The 19233-nt window shown below is 56.4% G+C and overlaps 1 protein-coding gene across 1 annotated transcript; it reads right to left on the bottom strand.

The window, feature by feature from the left end:
- Positions 1-969: 969 nt before the first annotated feature.
- Positions 970-17015, bottom strand: LOC105542721 (potassium voltage-gated channel subfamily H member 2-like). The gene is made up of 4 exons (XM_011984371.1): positions 17003-17015; positions 16441-16716; positions 16124-16354; positions 970-1196 (listed from the first exon to the last, which is right to left on the bottom strand). Exons 1-4 carry the CDS (start codon positions 17013-17015, stop codon positions 970-972), a joined length of 747 nt encoding a protein of 248 aa, XP_011839761.1.
- Positions 17016-19233: the final 2218 nt, after the last annotated feature.

Below are 19233 nucleotides of genomic sequence, written 5' to 3'. Positions count from 1 at the left end.
CCGTGGGGACCGCGAGCAGCCCTGGAGTGGGCAAGGCCTGGGAAATAGAGCCCCAGCCGCTGGGTAAGGGAAAGAGGGGAACGGGCAACCCTTCATCCCCGCTCCCATGCACAATATTTTGACCTCGAGTCTCAAAAATCATTCTAGAATCCAGTCATCATAAAAAGCCGTATCTGAAGCGACACTTCAGGGCGGATTCCATAAATCATCCCTGTCTCTCACACCGGCTGCAGGGTGCCAGCGTCCCCATTTTAGACATGAGGAAGTGTGGACACAAAGGCGTCATGTCACTCTCTGGAGGTCACATAGCCAGTGGGTAGGGCCTGTGCCTAAGTGGGCGAAGCAACGCCAGGGGCCCTGCCGTTCGGGGTGGCATCCGATGAATAGGCAGGGCCAGTGTTACTGACACTGTCATTTTAGAGCGTGAGAAACCAAGAGGTGAGCACTTTCGTCATGATGCTGAGAGAAAGATTAAAATTAAGCCAAAGAGGGCGTCCTGACAGAGGAGGGGGCTCAGAGCCTTTGTTGTCAAGGGGATGGTCCAGCCCAGGTGGGCATTCCCTCAAAGCCTCTCCTCAGCTAGCCCAGACCCCCAGGAAACTTGGCCAGTCCATGAACAAGGACCAGATGGCAGAAACTACACAGAGCTGAGTCCATGGGACACAGCTTCCTACTGTGCAAAGGAGCTGCTCCCAGGTGGTCATGTTCCCCGCATGTTCCCCACTCCTGGGCTGCTCAAGTCAGACTAGAGAGGACCACTCCCAGGGAATGCTGGGATTGGAAGCCCAACAGGTGAGGCTAAGGAAACGGTGCTAGCCCATGCCAAGGACCTGTGATTCTGGGCCCTGCCACTCCACCCCCGTATGTCCATCCTGGGCCAGGGTACAGGGTTCACTTCCCACCTCCAAAGGGACCCCCCCACCCAACCACTACATCCTCCCTTCCTGCACAGTGTTGACCTTGGACAGCTCACAGCCCCAGAGAAGTGAGACCACGAACCCCTGAGCCTGCCCTAAAGCAAGTACACTTACCTGAGGCCAGCCAGCTGGTGGGGGGGCCCCGGTGATTGGTGTCATGAGCCGGGGACCCCACCATGTCCTTCTCCATCACCACCTCGAAATTGAGGATGAACATGATGACAGCCCCATCCTCGTTCTTCACGGGCACCACATCCACCAGACATAGGAAGCAGCTCCCTGTGGAGTGGGAGAACATAGTCCCCTTGGCACCCTCTCAGTGGGCAGAGCAGAAAGCCTGGAGCCCAAGCGGACCCTTCCACTTCTGCCTCCCCATATGGCCCTTCCTCTCCAGGATCTCCCATTCTGATCCCCCACCCGGCCATGTGCCTGCCACCCTTATGGCTCCCCTCAATCTGTCTGCCCCAGCTTGTTGCTACTGGACTCCCCTACCCCTCTCTCTGCCTGTGTGATTTATCTAGCTCTTTCCCAGGTGCACCTTCTCTCATGCTGGCTATGATCCTTCTTCCCCTCTTTGATCTCATTTCCTCCCTATCTCATTTCCTCATATCCTCCCAGCACCTCTGCCTTTCCCTCACGTGAGGCGCTGTAGCACAGTGCTTAAGTCCACAGACTTAAGGCCTACGATCTCTGGGTTCATAGCCCAGATCTGCTACTTAATCACTTATGCATTTTTTCCTAAATTATTTAACATCCCTGTGCCTCATTTTTTCTATCTATAAAATGGGAAGAATAATAATTTTTAAAAAAAAATTTTTTTAACTTTTTAATTGATACAATAATTGTACATATTTATGGGGTACACAATGATGTTGCGATACACATAGTGTATATAATTCTTTTCTCATGAGTTATAAAGATTAACCAAGTCAGCACATGCTGAGTGCTTAGGCAATGCCTGGCGTATGCTGCACACTACAGACGGTTAGCTGTTACTATCTGTCTCTGTCTCTGTTCTCTCTAGATTAGCACCAGCCGTTGTGTCAGCACACAAGATAAGGACAGACGTTGAAAGCAAGAGTTTCAAAAACTTTACAGCAATTTGGCATCGCCATAATATCCACGCATGTGCTCTTGTATTTCACAGATGTACCAGCCTATAACATATTAGCATTAAAGAAAACTGATCCTTCACCAAAGAGTCTAAGAAGCACTGCTTCTATATCTTTCATCTTCGCCTCGCCTCGCATTTCTCTTGATCTTTGATTTTTTCTTTTCTAGTCTCTCTCTGTCCACCAAAGGACCTGTACCAGATGAGGTCAGTCCCCGAGGCCAAGTGCACCTGGTCTCCCTCAGCTCCCTGTTGAGCACATGGGCCCCACGCCCTCCCGAGCCAATTTCTGAAGGAGCCCCTTTTAGGCCAAGCACTCAGTTCCACCTAAGGCCAAGCTCAGAACCTCCCGCTCGCAGGAAGTCCTTAATGAAACCAGAAGGCAGTTAACATCCCGCTCCAGCTCCTCTATGGCCCCCCAGGGACCCACCAGGCAGGCTCCTCATCTCCCACCCTCCCTAGGGAGCCTCTTCCTTCCTCTCGGCTCCCCCTCTGCTCAGCTGTCTTCTCTGCCTCCCAGTGTCTCCCGTCCCCACCGAAGTGCCTAATGCCTAGAGTCATAGGCCCTGGGGCCAGCACTGGCTGGTGGTGTCAGTGACAGGCCATGCTGACAGGGAGGCTGCAGGCATGGGGGAGAGGCGAGGGTGACGAACCATGCAGTCCCGCTCCATCTTAGCAACCCAGCCTCCCTTTTTTTTTTTTTTTTTTTTTTTTTTATGGCGTTTTTTTGAGATGGCGTTTCAGGCTGGCGCCCAGGGTGGAGTGCAGCGGCATGATCCTGGCTCACTGCAACCTCTGCCTCCCAGGTCCAAGCGATTCTCCTGCCTCAGCCTCCCAAGTAGCTGGGACTACAGCTGCAGGCTACCATGCCCAGTTGACTTTTGTATATTTTGATAGAGACGGGGTTTTCACTGTGTTGGTCTCGAACTCCTGGCCTCAAGTGATCTGCCCGCCTCAGCCTCCCAAACTGCGAGGATTACAGGTGTGAGCCACCATACCCAGCCTCTCCTCACCTTTCCACCTCCCAGAACCTCCCTGGCTCACCCCTACTCCTGATCTCAAACCCACAGCAGGGGCGATGGTCGTGGTGCTATGAGTCAAGGGAGAGGCCAGCAACAGAGGCCGGCAACCTGGAGGCGGCGCCACCCCTGGGACTTGGAGCTGGTGCTTGAAGCCTGTCAGTGAGGCCAAGGGGCTGTGTGCTGGGGAGGCAGGGAGCAGGCCAGGTGGGAAGGGCCTGATGCACAGCAGATGCTGGCCAGGCCCAGGGATTCTAACCAGCTGGGGATTCATCTCGGGAAACGAGGTCCTCTGAAACCAGCTTAAACAGCATGGCACTAGGTGAAGGGGCTCTCTGCCCCACCCCACAGCCCTTCCACTCACCACATCCCAGACCCTCACAGCTCTGCCCAAGGGCCCTGAGCTCCGGGGCTCTGTCTGGGTCTCCCTGCAGCAGCCACTCTTGTCCCCTGACCTCCGGCCTCTGACACACAGCTGTGGTGCTGGAAGCTGCAGGGGGCTGGGCCCAGCTGGAGACCATTTGGCACCCAGACAGCCTGCCTGGAGTTTATGCCCTAATATGGTGATGGCCGGCAGCGGCCTGAACAGGGATGCGCCTCACCAGGACTGAAGAGAGGCCGGAGACCAGGGAGCCTTAGCCCTGGAGACCCAGCACCCACCCCAGGGACCACAGCCAGCCAGGCCCTCGAACCTAAGTCCTCACCAGGGAGCTTGCCTCAGAGAAACCTAGAGTCTGGAGCCAAGATGAACCCAACCTTCAGAATAGGCTGGAGGCTCTGTCCCCAGCACAGGGCCCCGGAAATTCCAACCTTGAGACCTCAGCACCCCGTCCCCTCTTCAGCTCAAGCTGCTCAGCAAGAGAGCCCAGAATGGCATTCTGAAGCCCACCCGGTCCCGGACCCCACATCTCAAAACCCCTCGCCAGGGTCACAGAAACTCTAGGTATATACCACCTTGCAGCACAAGCCTGTGCCTCACACTTAAACACATGAGAGAGAGAGAGAGAGAGAGAGAGAGAGAGAGAGAGAGAGGAGTGTCTGTTGGTCCTCTTCCTTTGTCGAGATTCAAGAAATTTTTCCTTTCAAAATAACCCTGTCAAAGGCCTGGTTATTCCAAAAATGTGAATTGGAGCCCTGCCCGAAGGCAGGGGCCAAGGCGGGGGAGATCTAGCGATCGTGAAGGGGATGTGGAAGGAAGGAAAGTGGGGCCCCAGATAGGCCTGGGCTCTTGGAGGCATTGCCTCTGACCACCCTGCCGGGTCGGCTGGGGCTTCTGTGAACTGCCACATCACCTGCTCCCAGCTCTTCAGCCAGGCCTCCCAGCCAGACGCCATCCCACCACTGGCTGGGTTATGGGGGGGTGGGAGTGCCTTCACTTGCCCCGGTGCCCACCTACTCCAGACCCCTAGGCCCTCGCTCTGCTCCCTTCTCCCTCCTACTCGCCCTGGCTCCTGCCAGTGGCTCAGCTCCCCAGGACAGAGAGGAAGGACCCAGCTGCTGCAGGCTGCAGTTCCGCTGAGAGCCACTCCGTGGCAGGCATAGCCCACACTCCCGAGGCAGCCAGCACTGGAGCACTCAGGGGGCAGCCAGGACAGACAAGGAGGGTGGAGGGGGTGCAACAGGGGAGAGAGTTCCCAGTCTCAAAGGGAGGGGGCATGGGCTGTGGAGTCAGGTGGCCTCTGCACATTGCGTTAGAATGACTTTGGGCCAGTCACTTACCAGCCCAGAGCCCCCAGGCGCTCATCTGCAACACAGGGTGATCCTGCCCACCCCCCAGGGCTGTGGGGGTGAAACGGCCTAAGATATGTGAAGCTCAGAGCCTGACTTGAGGTCTCCATAAGCTTGAGACAGAAGAGAGGCAAACAAGGGTGGAAGAAGCTTAGCAATGAGAGGCCCCAGGGCCAGCCTGGCTCATGTGGCTGATGCCAGAATACTCTGCCCTGACCCCACTCCCACCCCAGCCCCAGCCCCAACCCCACTCCCACCCCAGCCTCAGCCCCAGAGCTGGCTGAAGACACCTCACTTTGGGTGAGAAGGTACCCCCTGCCTGGCCCAGACCTGTTTCCTGGGCCCTCTGAAAGGGGAGGCACCCATGGACGCAACCATCCCTGCATAGGCTCCATGGTTCCTTAGAACCCCCATGCCTTTGGGCCCAATGGCCCAGGTGAGGCAGGCAGGCCAACCACCCAGCAGGCCTCCAGAGGCCATGCAGCTCAGTGCAGAGCAGGAGAGCCAGGCCTGGACACATCCCGGAGCGGCAGGTACAGCGCCATCCTGCTGCCACAGAAGGTGACCATTATTTCTCAGAACACAACGCCGACTTGCTTTCATTTGGTGCCAATCCACACCCAGCAATCTACCTGGGGTGGGGGGCACTGTCCCTGCCCAGCATCCCAACCCATCTGAGGTCAGGGGCTCCACCCAATTCCCTACCTCTGGGCACCACTGGCCTAGACCAGGGCCCAGGCAGGAGCCACACTTGGCTGTGGCAGGGGACAGGCCTTATCTCCCATGTCAGCACCAGGTGGGGAAAAAGAGGCTGCAGATGGCCCTGAGTGGCCTTGGGCACCTTCTGGGGTCAGAGTCTCCATGCGCTCCTCTGTAAATGAGGTGTCATCACAGCTTCTTCCCAGGCAGCTTCTCCCAGCCCTCTGCAAATCACTGAGCACATCCATGCACGCGAAGTGTTGAGCCACCATGACCAACAAGACACGCCTGGCACCTGCCCCCAGTGAACTGTCCATCCAACAGGACCCCAGTTCGATGCATGGGGCAAGAGGGAAGAAGAGGGAACAAGCCAGACAGGTGGAGAAGCCCCGGGGAGCCAAGCCACTCTGCCCCAGCCATGGTGGCTCCTGGGCTCCCTCTATTTTGCTCTGGCTGTAGGCAGGTCAGCCACCTCCCTGAGCTTCAGGCTCCCTGCGGGTACTGTGGGGACAAGTGATTCCTGCACTGGGTGCCAGATGAGATGACAGATGGCTTTGTGGAAGCATCCAGAACTCTAACAAGGCGGGGTGCTGGGTCCCTGCAGGGAAGGTGACCTCAGGGAGGCAGCCATCCTCAACCTGGTCACCTCCCTGCCTCGCTCGGAGCAGGAGGAGCTGTGCCCAGGACAGGCCCAAAGTCACGCTGAGGGCAGGAGGCTGGGGCTCCAGTCGGCCTGTCCGCCCCCAGGCAGAGAAGCTGTCTCCGGAGCAGCCGCCCAGGGCTGTGCAGTGTCAGGTTATATTTAGCCTGGTGGCGGCGACAGGAAGATGCAGCAGGAGCCGCTCCTGGCAGGGGGCCACCGTGTCACTAACACAGCTCTCATGGGCAGCCAGGGGCCTAGGAAAGGCCAGGGACATTGCAGGCCCAGGGGACAGAGTTAGGGAGCCTGAAAGGCCAACCAGTGAATGAGAGAGAGAGGGAGAGAGAGAGAGAGAGGGAGAGAGAGGGAGTGTGTGTGCGTGTGCATGCGCGCGTGTGTGTGGTAAATGAGAGAGACCAGTCCTAAGCTCCTGCCTCCAGGATCTGGGAAATGCAGGGCAAGGCTGAGGGGCCCCAAGCTCAGACCCTGACCCCACAGAAGCAGCATCTCCAGACAGACTCCTCCACCACCCCTTCCAGCCTGAGACCCAGCCAGCAATCTATGGGATCATTTATAGGGTCTCGGGGGCCTCTGTAGTCTTCTAGACCCATCCAAATCCACTGCATGTGGCATGCCTGAGCCATCTCTGCCCCAGACCATGGCAATGGCCTCAGAAGATCTCTGTCCTCTAGCTTCTCTAAAGCTCTGGGGCCCGGCTCTGCCTCTCGGGTGGTGCACGAACTGGAAGTCCCACCCCCTGCCCTCCTGCTGAGAAGCCTGGGAAGGTGAAACAAGGGCACGCTGATGCCAGGAAGCAGCTCTCCACAGATCCCTGCACAGGCACGTGAGTCCTGGGCAGCTGCTCCCCAGCTTCACCCCTTCCCTCCTGCTTCCCATGGCCCCCACTCCTCTTCCCTCCAGCTCCTCCCCAGCCTTCTAGGACCCCCTCTAGAAAAGTTTCCTTGACTGCTCCGTCTGACCCACATGGACGCTGCTCTTGGAAAACTCTTCCAAACAATGCCCCTCATCCAGAAGGCCACTGTACACTGGCCAGGCTTCCCCGTCCACCTGGGTCAGAGCCCTGAGGCCAGGGCAGGACTGGCAGTTGCAGAAGAACTGAGGGTGGACTCAGGGGTGGTGATCTGCAGTCATGACAGGTGGGGACAGACCCTCTCAGCTCCTTTCCAGATCCAGGGGCACAGCCCACCCTGTCACAACAGAATTTGCCCATTTCAAGCCCGTGGTGCCCTCCAGCCTGAGTCTGGACAGCAGACGGAGCAACCATGGGAATTAAGGTGCCTTTTTGATGAAGCAAAATTCAACGTGGTCATCGGTTTTCATGGAACACAGAGGTCGACCACCCAGGAACCCAAGGGAAGGCGACAAAAGCAGGAACTGCACCAGGTGTGAGACTTCTGAGCCTCAGTCCCCTTCAGCCCCCCTTCACTGTGACCCCACACACAGCTTGCCACAGGGCAGTGAAGGTGCACACAGCTGCCAGTGTCCACCAGGGGACACTCTGGGGTCTCCTCTAGTGAGTGGTCTGTAGGCTTCTAGGTCTGTGCTCTGTCTCAGCTCCTAGCATACCCCAGAGAGCCTGGTAAGGCCTTGATAAAGCCCTGTCCCAATTCCAGCTCTGCCATGAGCCACAGCTTAAACCCAAGAGTTATCATTCCTCATTGACTTGCTGCCCCTGCCCCGCCCACACACAGACAGGACCCTGTGAAGCACCAACAAACAGATACAAGTGCCAATGAAAACCCCCCAAAAAGTCAGGTGGAACATTCGAGCATCAAAACACATGACGATGATCCAAACAAACAGCGAAAACTGGCATCATTTGCAGATGATGGGGTCACCTGCCTAGAGACCACCAAGAAATCAACAGATAAACAATTAGAACTAATTAGATCAGAGAGTTCAGTAAGGTTGTGAGAAACAAGATCAGCCTGCAAAAATATAAAGCATTTTTCTACACAGCAAGTAGGAAATATAGTCAAAAACAATACGTCTTTTACAATAGCAACAAAAACTCTTAAGTTTCTAGGAATTGACCGAGGCACAAGAACCCTGTTGGAATCAGGGTAAAGGGGAACAAAATTTCAAACTAGCAAAAAATACAGAACTGATCTGGTAAATGGAGAGACAATCCAGGCTCTTGAGTGGGACAAATACAAAGATGTCAGTTCTCCCCAAATTAATCTATAGAACCAAACTAATTCCAATCAAGAATCTAGTGGGCGTTTTCTTTCCAATAATTCAGTTAACTTTCTCTAAAGTTTATGAAGAAAAAGGGAGGCCGGGCACAGTGGCTTATGCCTGTAATCAAGCACTTTGGGAGGCCAAGGAGGGCGGATCACCTGAGGTCAGGAGTTCAAGACCATCCTGGCCAACATGGAGAAACCCTGTCTCTACTAAAAACACAAAAATTAGCCAGGTATGGTGGTGCACACCTGTAATCCCAGCTACTCGGGAGTCTGAGACAGGAGAATTGCTTGAACCCAAGAGGTAGAGGTTGCAGTGAGCCGAGATCATGCCACTGCACTCCAGCCTACGCAACAGAGTAAGATTCCGTCTCAAAAAATAAATAAATAAAGTTTATGCAGAACAAGGGAGATCCACAAATAGCTATGTCAACCTTTAAAAACAGAATGAAGAGAGAGGATCTGCCTCAGCAGACGCTAAGACATATGGAAGGCTATAGGTTTTTGTTAAGCTAGTATCAATGCAAGAGCCAGTAAATAAATATTTGGAACAGAACAGAGAGCACAGGGACAGACTCATGGCTATGTGGGAGATTAACCTGATAAAGGCTGCCCCACAATTCAGCGGAAAAGAACAGACTGTTTACTAGATGCGTTGGGAAAGTTGGCACATTACATGGAAAAAATAAAACTCGATCCCTACTTGACACCACATACGAGGTAGTCTCAGGATAGATTATAGACCTAACTGAGAACAGCAAAACAATTAAGAGAACAGAAGAAAATGGAGACCCTCTGCAGCCTGAGAAACTTCAAAAGTACAAACAAAGCTAAAAATCAATGACTTTGTTTGCATCAAAGTAAAGTACCTTTGTTGGATAAATTGAAGAGAGACTGAATGGGAGAAGATATTTGCAGTATCTCTTTCCAGTTCAATAAGGAATTAAAATCTGGAATACACTGAACGTTTCACGGTATGCATTTGTATCTCTAGAGTACACAAGCAACCCCTGCAAATCAACAAGGACAAAAGACGGCAACATCAAAATTAAAATGAGCAAAGGGCATAAGCAGGCAATTCACAGGAAAGTAAGCCCAAGAGGCTACCAGGCCTAAGAGATGCTCAGACTCAATAGAAATCAAAGGAATGCAAATTAAAGCAACAAGAAATCACTTCCACCTATTAGACTGGCAAAATTTAGAAAGGTAGATAATGTCACGAGTGGCAGAGATATGCGGGTATGGGAATCTCGAGCTCTGAGAAGGAGGGTGATGACAGGCATGGCAGTACTTAGTTAAGTGTCCACATGTCCCGCGATCCAGCAATTCCTCTCCCGGGCGTGTATCCCACAGACATCCTCACCCAAGTCCAGAAGAGACCATGTCCAAGGATATTCACTATAGCTTCATTTATGGTGGCTGGGAGTTGGAGACATTGTGGGGTCCCTCCCCGGGAGAGTGGGCAGGTGAAGCGCGGCAGCCACATGCCGCAGAATACGCAGCTACAGACAAGATGTCGAACAGCAACCCAGCTGGACTTAAAGTATATTCCCAAGTAAGAAAAGCGAACACCAAAATACAACATATAGCACAATATCATTTACATAAATTAAATCTATATGCATATATCCAGACAAAATACACATTTGCAAGGACATATGCAAGCAACACATTCACAGTAAGTACATTTGAACGGTTGCCTATGGGGAGGGTAATGAGACTGCAGAGTGAGATAAAAGGGAAAAGGAAAGAATACAATGAAAGAGAAAGGAAAAGCAGTAACACAAATTCCGTGGTTTCAATTATTTGAGGGAGAGGCAGGACCTGGGGCCAGCAGCAGCCTGCTGGGAGGGAGGGGTGAGGCAGGCAGGGTGCAGGGTGGGGCGGGGTGCACCGTAGGAGCAGGGGTGCTGAGGCCCTGGATCAGGCTCATTTCCCACAATTGCAACAGCACGGGCTAGCAGCTGCAGCCACTTAGGTGACACCCTGCTTCATGGGGAGGAGAATGAGCTCTGGCACTGCACGCTGCTTTGTGGGTGTCTGTCATCTCATTCCAGGAACACCCTCACACCCCAAAGTGCTTCAGGGACAGGTGCTATGATTCCACTTAGCAAACGAGGAATGGAGGCTTGCAGACCCCAGCTAAAATCCAAGTTTCCTGAGGCCCTGAGCCCATCATGCCCCAGAGAGGGCTCTCTGGAGGCAAGAGAGCTGGTGCAGTGGCATTCCACGCTGGGCAGGGAGGAGACAGCTAGGCTCGGGTTCCCACTCAGGCACCCGCCAGCTGGGTAAACTTGGGCAAGTGCCTCAGCCTTTCTAAGCAAGAACTTCCCTCCCGTAAAGTGATGGAGCGGAATCCTGCCTTTCACAGGGCCATGAGGACCACCTGAGGTAAAGCACGGCTCCCCAGTCTGCAAACTATAAAGTGCAGTCACAACAATAAAAAGTGCCTCGTGCTGCTGGTCGGGTGGCATCACCCCCACCTCAGCCGTGCTCTCTGTGGCAGCTCTAAGACTCTGTTCCCCTACCCCATCCTCCTCAGTCCACCTCTGAGGGTGAAGAAGCTGGGAGCCCCCAGACGCTCCTGTGCCCCACAATGTCCTCCACACGAAGCAAGGCTAGAGGACTCCCAGACACAGCAAGTCTGTAACCAAGCTGGAAACTGCTGCCAAGTCACCTGACTCCCAGGAAAGGCTCCTGCGACACAGCACACTGCCCACCCCATTCATTCATTCATTCAGCAAACATGTGCCGAGCTCCCGCTGTGCACTGAGCACACAGATACAACAGAACAAAGCAGATGGGCTGTTCTCCACCCGCGTAGAGTTCAAGGCCTGGTGGGGGGAGACAGACAGGGAAACTTCTCCAGCACTGCAAGAGGCGGAGGACCAAGGGGAAGACGCTGCCTGGCTCCTAAAGGTGTTTCTCATCCTGGACAAGCACCCAAAAAGGAGAGGGGTTTATCTGAGGCCAACCACAGGCCACAGCATAGAGATCTCCATGGGCAGGACTAAGGGGATGGAGGGGACTTTAGGGGAGCCCCCCACATTCATCACCCGTCCCAGCACCCCTCCCTCCTCTACTGACCCTGACTCCCATTGCCCTCCTGCCCACGACCGGAGGGAAGTTCTGTTAAACTCCCTCACACTAAAGGGCTAAATACTTTTTGTCTCTATATTGCGAGGGGGCAATGAGAGACAACGTGTTTTTAAAGAAAAAGGAGCATTCTAAACGCAGAAGTTCTCTAAGGGAGGAGTTTCAGGAACCCTTCAGGGAAATACCGACACGTGACGGGCTTTCTTGGAACCTCCAAAATCACCCCACCCAGGAAGGCACCTCTGGGCAGAAAAGAGGCCCAGTCTCCCCGCATCTCACACCCCCAAGCTGGCCCTTCTGCTGCCTCACGGCCCCCCTCCCCAGAGCCCAAGGCCACCATCAAACTCTGCTCCCATCCCAGACAGCTCTTCACAAATATTTACATAGCTCCTCTCCGGGGGCTGCAGAAGACACAACACGGAGAAGCCGCCCTCCCACCGCTCTCCAGACCCCAGGGTGGGTGGAGAAGTAGATAGCACCCTTCAACTGTGTCATGCTTGCCTCACCGCTGGAGCAGGCCTGGGATGGGAAGACTGCAGCCCCAGCAGACCAGGACAGACAGCCACAGCTCAGGAATGACCCCTGTGGAGCCCCTCCAACAGGCCTCTGATCCAGCTGGAGAAGGGAAATGTGGAGGGAAGGTGCTATAGGGCAAGAGGCAACTTGCTCAGAGGCAGGGCCCCCATGGACCCCCGGGCCCCTGTGCCCGCATCTGGCAGCCCTGCAGATTCTCCCACTTGGCCCTGTCTCCAGGCTGCACCAGGCCTTGGCCAAAAGGATAGGAACATCCCTGTCCCAGGATGAAGGACACTCCCCTGATAGCTTCAGTCCCACAGGAAAAATGCTCCTGTGTCTAAGCCCTGTCCTCTGGGATCGCTCTGGTCTACCTCCTATCTCAAGAAGACAAAACCCACTTACGCACCAATCCCTGTCCCACCTGCCTTCCCAGCCTCAAGGCTTCCCTTCGAGGAAAAGCTGCTTTCATCCCCAGCTCAGACCTAGGCGGCTGAAAAGGAGCAAAGAGTGGGTGTCTGAGCTGGGGAGGGGTCAGCCATGAGGGAGAAGGTGAGGCGTGGTGGTGACAGAGCACGGCATCTGATTTAAAGGAATGGGCACAGGAAGGGATAAGGAAGGCGAGGAAGAAGACAGGACAGATGGCCTTGGGGGATGGAGAAGGGCAGGAGGCCCAGAGGAGTGGGGCTGATCACAGGAGGTACTGAGGATTTCAAGGCAGTCTGAGGCTTGAGGCCTGCTGGAGCACCTGGGAGGCTGGGGTCCAAGGCCAGGGACAGAAGCCCACTGGGTATGGAGCCACCTCTGAGGCCCTGGGCACAGTGCACTGGGGAGCAGGCCTGGACAGCAGGTCCCCACCCCCTCCCAACGGCCACAGCATCAGCTGTTGCAGTGGGGGCCCTCTGACCCTGTTACCATGGCAACCGGCCTGCAGCTGGAGTGGAGAAGCCAATAGACTCTTCTCCAGAGACACCCCCGTCCCCACCCACGCACAAGCTCCCGGGGACACAGGGACATGGAGCCAGGCCAGGCCAGTCGGAGGTATGAGCAGTCAGACAGAGCCTTCCAGATAGAGGCTCCAAGGGGTGGGGGACAATGGGAGAGAGGGGGAGAGGCAAGGAGCAAGGCTCCGGGATGCTGAGGCGAGGGAAGAAGACAGGGGGAGGCACCAGAGAGGAGATAAAGACCAAGGGACAGAGAGTCAACCAGGCAGGCAGGAGACAAAGGCAGGGAGATGTGCGGAGCAGGAGAGGAGCCGAGAAGGTGGGCACAGTCAGGCTGGCTGAGCACAGTGGCAGGGAAGCAGGGAGCAGAGGCAGGAACAAAGAGCAGAGAGGATGCAGGGGACAGAGAGAAGGGACTCTGTGAGGACTGGCAGAGGAGGAGCCACAGCCCCCATGGCGATGTGGGAGCACAGGTGTGGACACAGCCAGCACCTGCTGCCTGGGGTGCCTCCCCAGGGCCTTGTGGGGATGTTACCACCAGCCAGCCTCACACCACTGGGCTCTGGCCCCAATTCCACCTTAATCCCAGGCCTGACTTCAAGGGGCACAGGGCTAGTGAGCCCCAGGCACCTCGTGTCTCTCCCTTCAGCCCACACTCCCCCAGTCTAGCCTCCCCACCTCCCAGCAGTCCCAGCAACTAAATAATGGGGCTGTCTGGCTCCAGGCCCTGACACTGCGCAGAGCAAGGCTAGAGGCACCAACACAGCACAGCTGTCCACGGCGGCGCCTGCCAGCAGAAGGCTCCACCTCCTGCCCAGCTCCCCCCTACCCGGGGCTGGCCCAGGCAGAGACCCTGAGAAAGGCCTGGACAGAAACAAGGGGTGGCACAGGCATTCCTCACCTCCACCTCCCTACTGCACCCATGTGTGAGTACACACACAGGCATGCACACATGCAGCCCAAGCCAGGCCCTGGGACCACAGGAGGGACGGAGTGTTTCAAGGCAGAAGAAGTGGAGGCTGAGGAAATCTGTCTGCATCACCCCAGGCCTAGAATGCCAGGATACATGGGGTCCTAGGTGGCTGAGCTCCAGGCCAGCCTGTTGGCCAACAGGAGACACCTGAGCCCCATGGAAACTAGGTGAGAGTGAAGAAGGGGACAGACAGAGATGGCTGGCATAGAGTTTTCTGGGTCACAGCCCCATGTTTTGGAGTTGTAACCTGGAGAGGGGACAAGTTTGAACTTGGGCCGGGGACCTGGGTTCTAATCCCACTCCTTCCACTGATTCACTGGTCATCAGACCTCTGCTTCTCTATCCTTCCACCTGCAACTCGAATGGGTTGGATTAGGTGATCCCACAATAACTCTTCTGCAGAAGGGGGCCCATGGTCATCCTCTCCAGAAGGGACCAGCCTAGACCAGGAGGGAGGTCCAGCTCCACCTAAGAGCACTCCACACATACCACAGCCAAAGGAAAGAGCCCTCGGCCTCTGCTGCCAAGAGGCCAAATCCCCAGCACAGCTACATCCGTAGTGGAACTGGCACCGTGTTTACAGAGGACGGCCCGTGGCAGGCACTCTCTATGAAAGCCCAGCACCCTCGTGAAGGTCCGAAGTGAGACACGTTATCCCAGAAGTAGAAACAGGCCCAGGGAAGTCAACCAACTTGTCCAACAGTGTATAATTTCCAGCACCGTCTTAGACACAAACCCAGGACTTACGGGTTCATAGTCCCTTCATTACACCTGTGGTTGGCAAACTTTTAAAATAAAATTTCACATGAGATAATGTACAGCGTACAGATAGACCTGTAACTATCTGGTATCGTTTTCAATATATAACAGAACACAGCGCACAGAACTCTGGCCAGACAGATGTGGGCTCCGTTCCCAACTGCTATTTTCTAGCTATGTGACTGTGTGAACTTCAGTTTCTTCATCCCCCAAGATGAAGACAATAGTAGTGTCTACCTCCCTGCGTTGTGAAGAGTGCATGAGATAAGAGAAGGAAAGCATTTGACCCAGTGTCTAGCCCCTAGAAACCACCCACTGCCTTCAGGGTTTAAGTCTAGCCTCATAGCCCCTGCCTCCTGCCAGTTGGAATCCTGATTTGCTGTGAGCAAACCTTCTTCCACAGGAGACAGGGACTGTGCCCGCTCTAGTGCTGTCCAGTGATGCCACAGACTGTGCACGCCTGCAAAAGCACAGCCCGGAGGATGCAAGGCTTTGCAGGGTCACCCCAGACAACCTTGAGCACACAGGGCTGGTACATGGGGCTGGCTGGCCTGGTCCCAAACAGAAAACAGAGTGTGCTCACTGTCTACAGCAGACAAGCTCCCTGAGGGCAGGAGCCTCGTCTGTCCTGCCCATCTCCAAGAGCCTAGCGCCTGCCAGGCTCACAGGCGTTGAGCAAATGCTTATGGGACACACACTAGGAAGCAGCAAGGTTTGCACACATTCTAGAGCTGCCTCTGTAGCAGGATTCTGCCCGCGGGACCCCAGTCCTCCTGCTCTGCCCACCCTGACCAGAGCCCACCCCAACAGGGCATTCACGGTGTGGGAGCAGCCCCACCCCGGGCTCTGTTTATCCGCTCTCCGGAAGCCCAGAGCAGCTGTGCTGGAAGGCGGTGGCTGAGTAAAGACACCTGGCGCAGGAGAGGGTGGCAGGGCAGGGCGCTCGACAGCTGAGACAAAGGGAACTGAGGTTGCAGGAGAGGCACTCACTTCCCCCAGGTGCTGTTGAAGCTCAGGGCAGGAGGGGGACAGCAGAGAAAGCCAGAGTCCTGCAGCCCTCCTGTCCCTCCGTGACATCTCCCAGACCTGTCACCTGGCACCAACTGCCCTAAGGCAGCTAGGGGCCTGTGGCCGGAGGTCAGCGCCCAACTGCCAGCCTGACCTTTAACCTCCATCCACGCCTGTACCTGCCATCCCAGCTCGGTCTAACTCTAGTCCAACTTGTTCTAGGTGCCCACACCTGCCCAGGGAAAAAAAGGACCAGAGGAGCCAGATCCACAGCCTAGCAACTCCTTTGTCCCCCTGAAAACCATCTCAGCAGAGTGAGGTGCAGGCCCCGGAACCGCGCCTCCCACAGGCACACCGCAGGACCCCAGCCCGCGTCACGCCCCCACAGAACCTTGCCCGGGCTCGCTGCGTTCTCCAGCCGCCCCCACACCCCCACGCACCCTGCCCCTCGCCGTGGTCCCACCCCTCTTGACCCCGCCCCTCGTCATTGCCCCGCCCCGGCCCGCGCCTACCATCTTTCCGGTAGAAGGCGATCTCCACTTTGCGCTCCTCGGCGCCCAGCAGTGCCTGCGCGATCTGCGCGGCAGCGCGGCGCTGCGTGCGCGGCCCGTGCAGGAAGTCGCAGGTGCAGGGTCGTTGCATCACCTCGGCCCGCGAGTAGCCGCACAGCTCGCAGAAGCCGTCGTTGCAGTAGATGACGGCGCAGTTCTCTACCCGAGCGTTGGCGATGATGAACTTACGGCCTGGGGGGCGGGGAGGAGAGTGCGCGTGAGCGGGGACCCCAGCATCGGGGACTCCCAGCCCTTCCCCACATTTTCCACTCACACACAGCCGCCCGGGGACTCCCCGCCACAGGAAGCATGGCTGGGACTGGGGTCCCCAGCAGGGGGTGAAGGCAGCTGTGCCTGAGCCCGGATACAGGTGCCTGGCCTGGTCCGGCCGCGCGGCGCGCCCCCTCCTCCGCCTGGACCACAGGCGGGCTGCGTGGCTTCCCCCGGGCAGGCCGCCAGCAGCCTGCTGCCTCCTCCGTGCCTGAGGCTGAGGCCAGCCTGGCGGGTGTCAGCAACGCGTGTCAGCAGCCGCAGCGGAGGGATAAACACTGGGCCTAGAGAGGGAGCCTGGGAAAGGCCAGAGATGGCGGCCAGGATTCCCTTTGCACCGGATTGCACTGGATTCTGCTTTTAATTTCCCTGCTCTCCAGACTGGGGGGCGCTCCCTGAGCCACTCCTTATCCTGAGGCTCCCTAGGAAATCACTCCCCAATTATCTGAGGATCCTACCAGGTCAGTAACCCCTGGAACTTCTGCACCCCACCCCACCCCCCCACCCCCACCCCGCAAGGACAGTCAGGAGCTGAGGGGTGGGTGTGCCAGAGAGGATGAGGGAAGTTACACGTTGAACACATAGGACGCTGCATCTCATTTGGTCCTCTGACAACCTCATAAGGTAGGTGTCATTATCCTCCTTTTATAGATGAAGAAACCAAGACTCCAGAGAAGTTCGGCACCATGCCCAAGTCTTGCAGCTTGTAAAGGACAGAGCCAGCTTTTGAACCTTGGTCTGGCAGAGGCAGAAGAATAAGCTGAGGGTCACAGGCAGAAACCCAAGGTCATAGGAAGCAAAGACAGGGACCTGCAGCTCCAAACCCTGGAAATACCTGGAGCCTGGGAGGGGCCTGAGACTTTGGCCCCACTTGTAGGAAAACAGACCCAAGATAGGGGACCTGCCCAGGGATGTGAGGCCCTCCTCAGTTTGGCCTCATCCAGGATGAGCACCCCCATGGTTCCATTTCGGCCAGACTTGGCTCGCCGACTACAGGCCTGCCCCAAGAGCCAGGCTGGCGAGTGAGCAGCAGGCAGGCAGCAGCCTCACTTGTGCCAGGCAAGATGCTCCTGGGATAAGAGCTTTTTCTAAACAGAAGTTTCTGGCCACTTTGGCCTTTAATGCTGGGGCTTTCAGTAGCAGTTGGAATTCTTCCCCTTCCCTCCCCAGCAGGCAAAGCCCTCAGGTTACAGCCCTAGGCAATCCTACGTGCAAGGATGGGCTGCAGCAGGGTACCCTGAGGTAGGCCCAGGCCATCGGGACTTGGCCTCCTCCCACCTTTCTCGGTTCTCCCTTCCCCTGGCCCCCAGGAAGATGCTTTTTGGAACTGGGTCATCTTTTGGCCAGTTCCCAAGCACCCCCAGACCTCCTAGATAGCCATCAGTTCCAGGAGTCAGGGCTTCCTGTCACCTGAAAAGACCGCCTAACTCAGCCTCCAGCTCTGCCACAGTCCAAGGCAGTCCGGAGGCCCAGCCACACACCTCAGCTTCATAGAAGAAAAATCACCCCTTGTCCTCTGTCCCAGGCCTCGGAGAGAAGAGGAAGTTTCTTCGAAGGCATGCCCCACCCCCACACACACCCTTCACTGAGATCCTGGAATACAGGGATGGGACAGAAAGCCTGCCCCTCCTCCACAGACCTGGAAACTGAGACCCAAAGAGGGGAGAGTCACTCAAGGTCACATGGCAGTCAGTGGCAAAGGCAGGGCTAGAAGCCAGCTCTCCCCCATACCCCTCGCAACCTCCCCATGGGCCCGCCCACAGCCTCCCCCTGGGCCCACCCCCACCTCTCAGGGAGGCCCTCAACCAGTGTCACTGTCTCCACCCCCTCAGGATCATCTTGTTCCTCAGCTTCACACAATACTGACCATTGGACTGACCCCTCCTTCCCGCCACCACGGTTACAAGCACGCGTTGTCCTGTGCTCACAGGGTCATGGGCAAGGAATGTCATCCTCTCCCAACTCCCAGGGCCCTTGGCAGTCACACCCACTGTGGCTCATGCAGCCTTAGGGACAGGCACATGAATGCTGCTTGGGTGCAAACCCACACCCAGGACATTTGCCTAATCTGGGACCCTTCTAGAAGCCTCCCTATCAGGCAGGCATTAGGGGTGCTGTAGTCCCGGTCCCCATAAGGGAATTAGGTGACAGTGCCCACGGCAAGAAAACCATAACTTGAGGGTACCACAGGGAGCTGGTTACCCTCAAAGCCCAGCTCTAGCACCAGGACACCCTGTCTCCACAGAGCCCACAAGCTCACAGCCTTGTCAAAGGCACCACCCCACCGCCCATACAGGGTCTAACTCATGGGTGACACATGGGCTCGGGGTCATACACACGGCACACACACAAGAGGAGATTATGGGCTGACCCTGCATCCACGGCTTTCTAGTCCCTCAGGCACAACACAGTCAAGATCTGGCAAGATCAGTGTGCCCGCTGGACTCTCGGGATCCCAGGGTTTGGGTCATACACACTCTTATGCCCTTGCACACAGCCCCATCCACGTCCAGGCACCCAGAGTTGGGGACACCTGCACAATCCATCCCACGTCCCTTCCCTGCACACTCGGCGTGTCACACACACTCTCTGATCCCAAAAGCCTGAGCTGAGCTTCCCGCCCCAAGCCCTTTGGCCCGGTGCCCACGGCCCCGGTGCACCAAGCCTTGCCCCAGCCGCCCCCCGCTAGAGCCTGGGGCCCACCAGGCTCCATTGACTCGCACTTGGCGATGGACTCGGCCCGGGCACGCCCCCCCATCCACACTCGGAAGAGCTCGGCCCGGCCCCAGAGCCCCCTCCCC

This window comes from Mandrillus leucophaeus, unplaced genomic scaffold (assembly GCF_000951045.1).
Source record: "Mandrillus leucophaeus isolate KB7577 unplaced genomic scaffold, Mleu.le_1.0 Scaffold266, whole genome shotgun sequence".
Lineage (NCBI taxonomy): Eukaryota > Metazoa > Chordata > Mammalia > Primates > Cercopithecidae > Mandrillus > Mandrillus leucophaeus.
The sequence above is the reverse complement of the archived record's forward strand: the minus strand, read 5'-3'. Positions and strand labels throughout refer to the sequence as shown.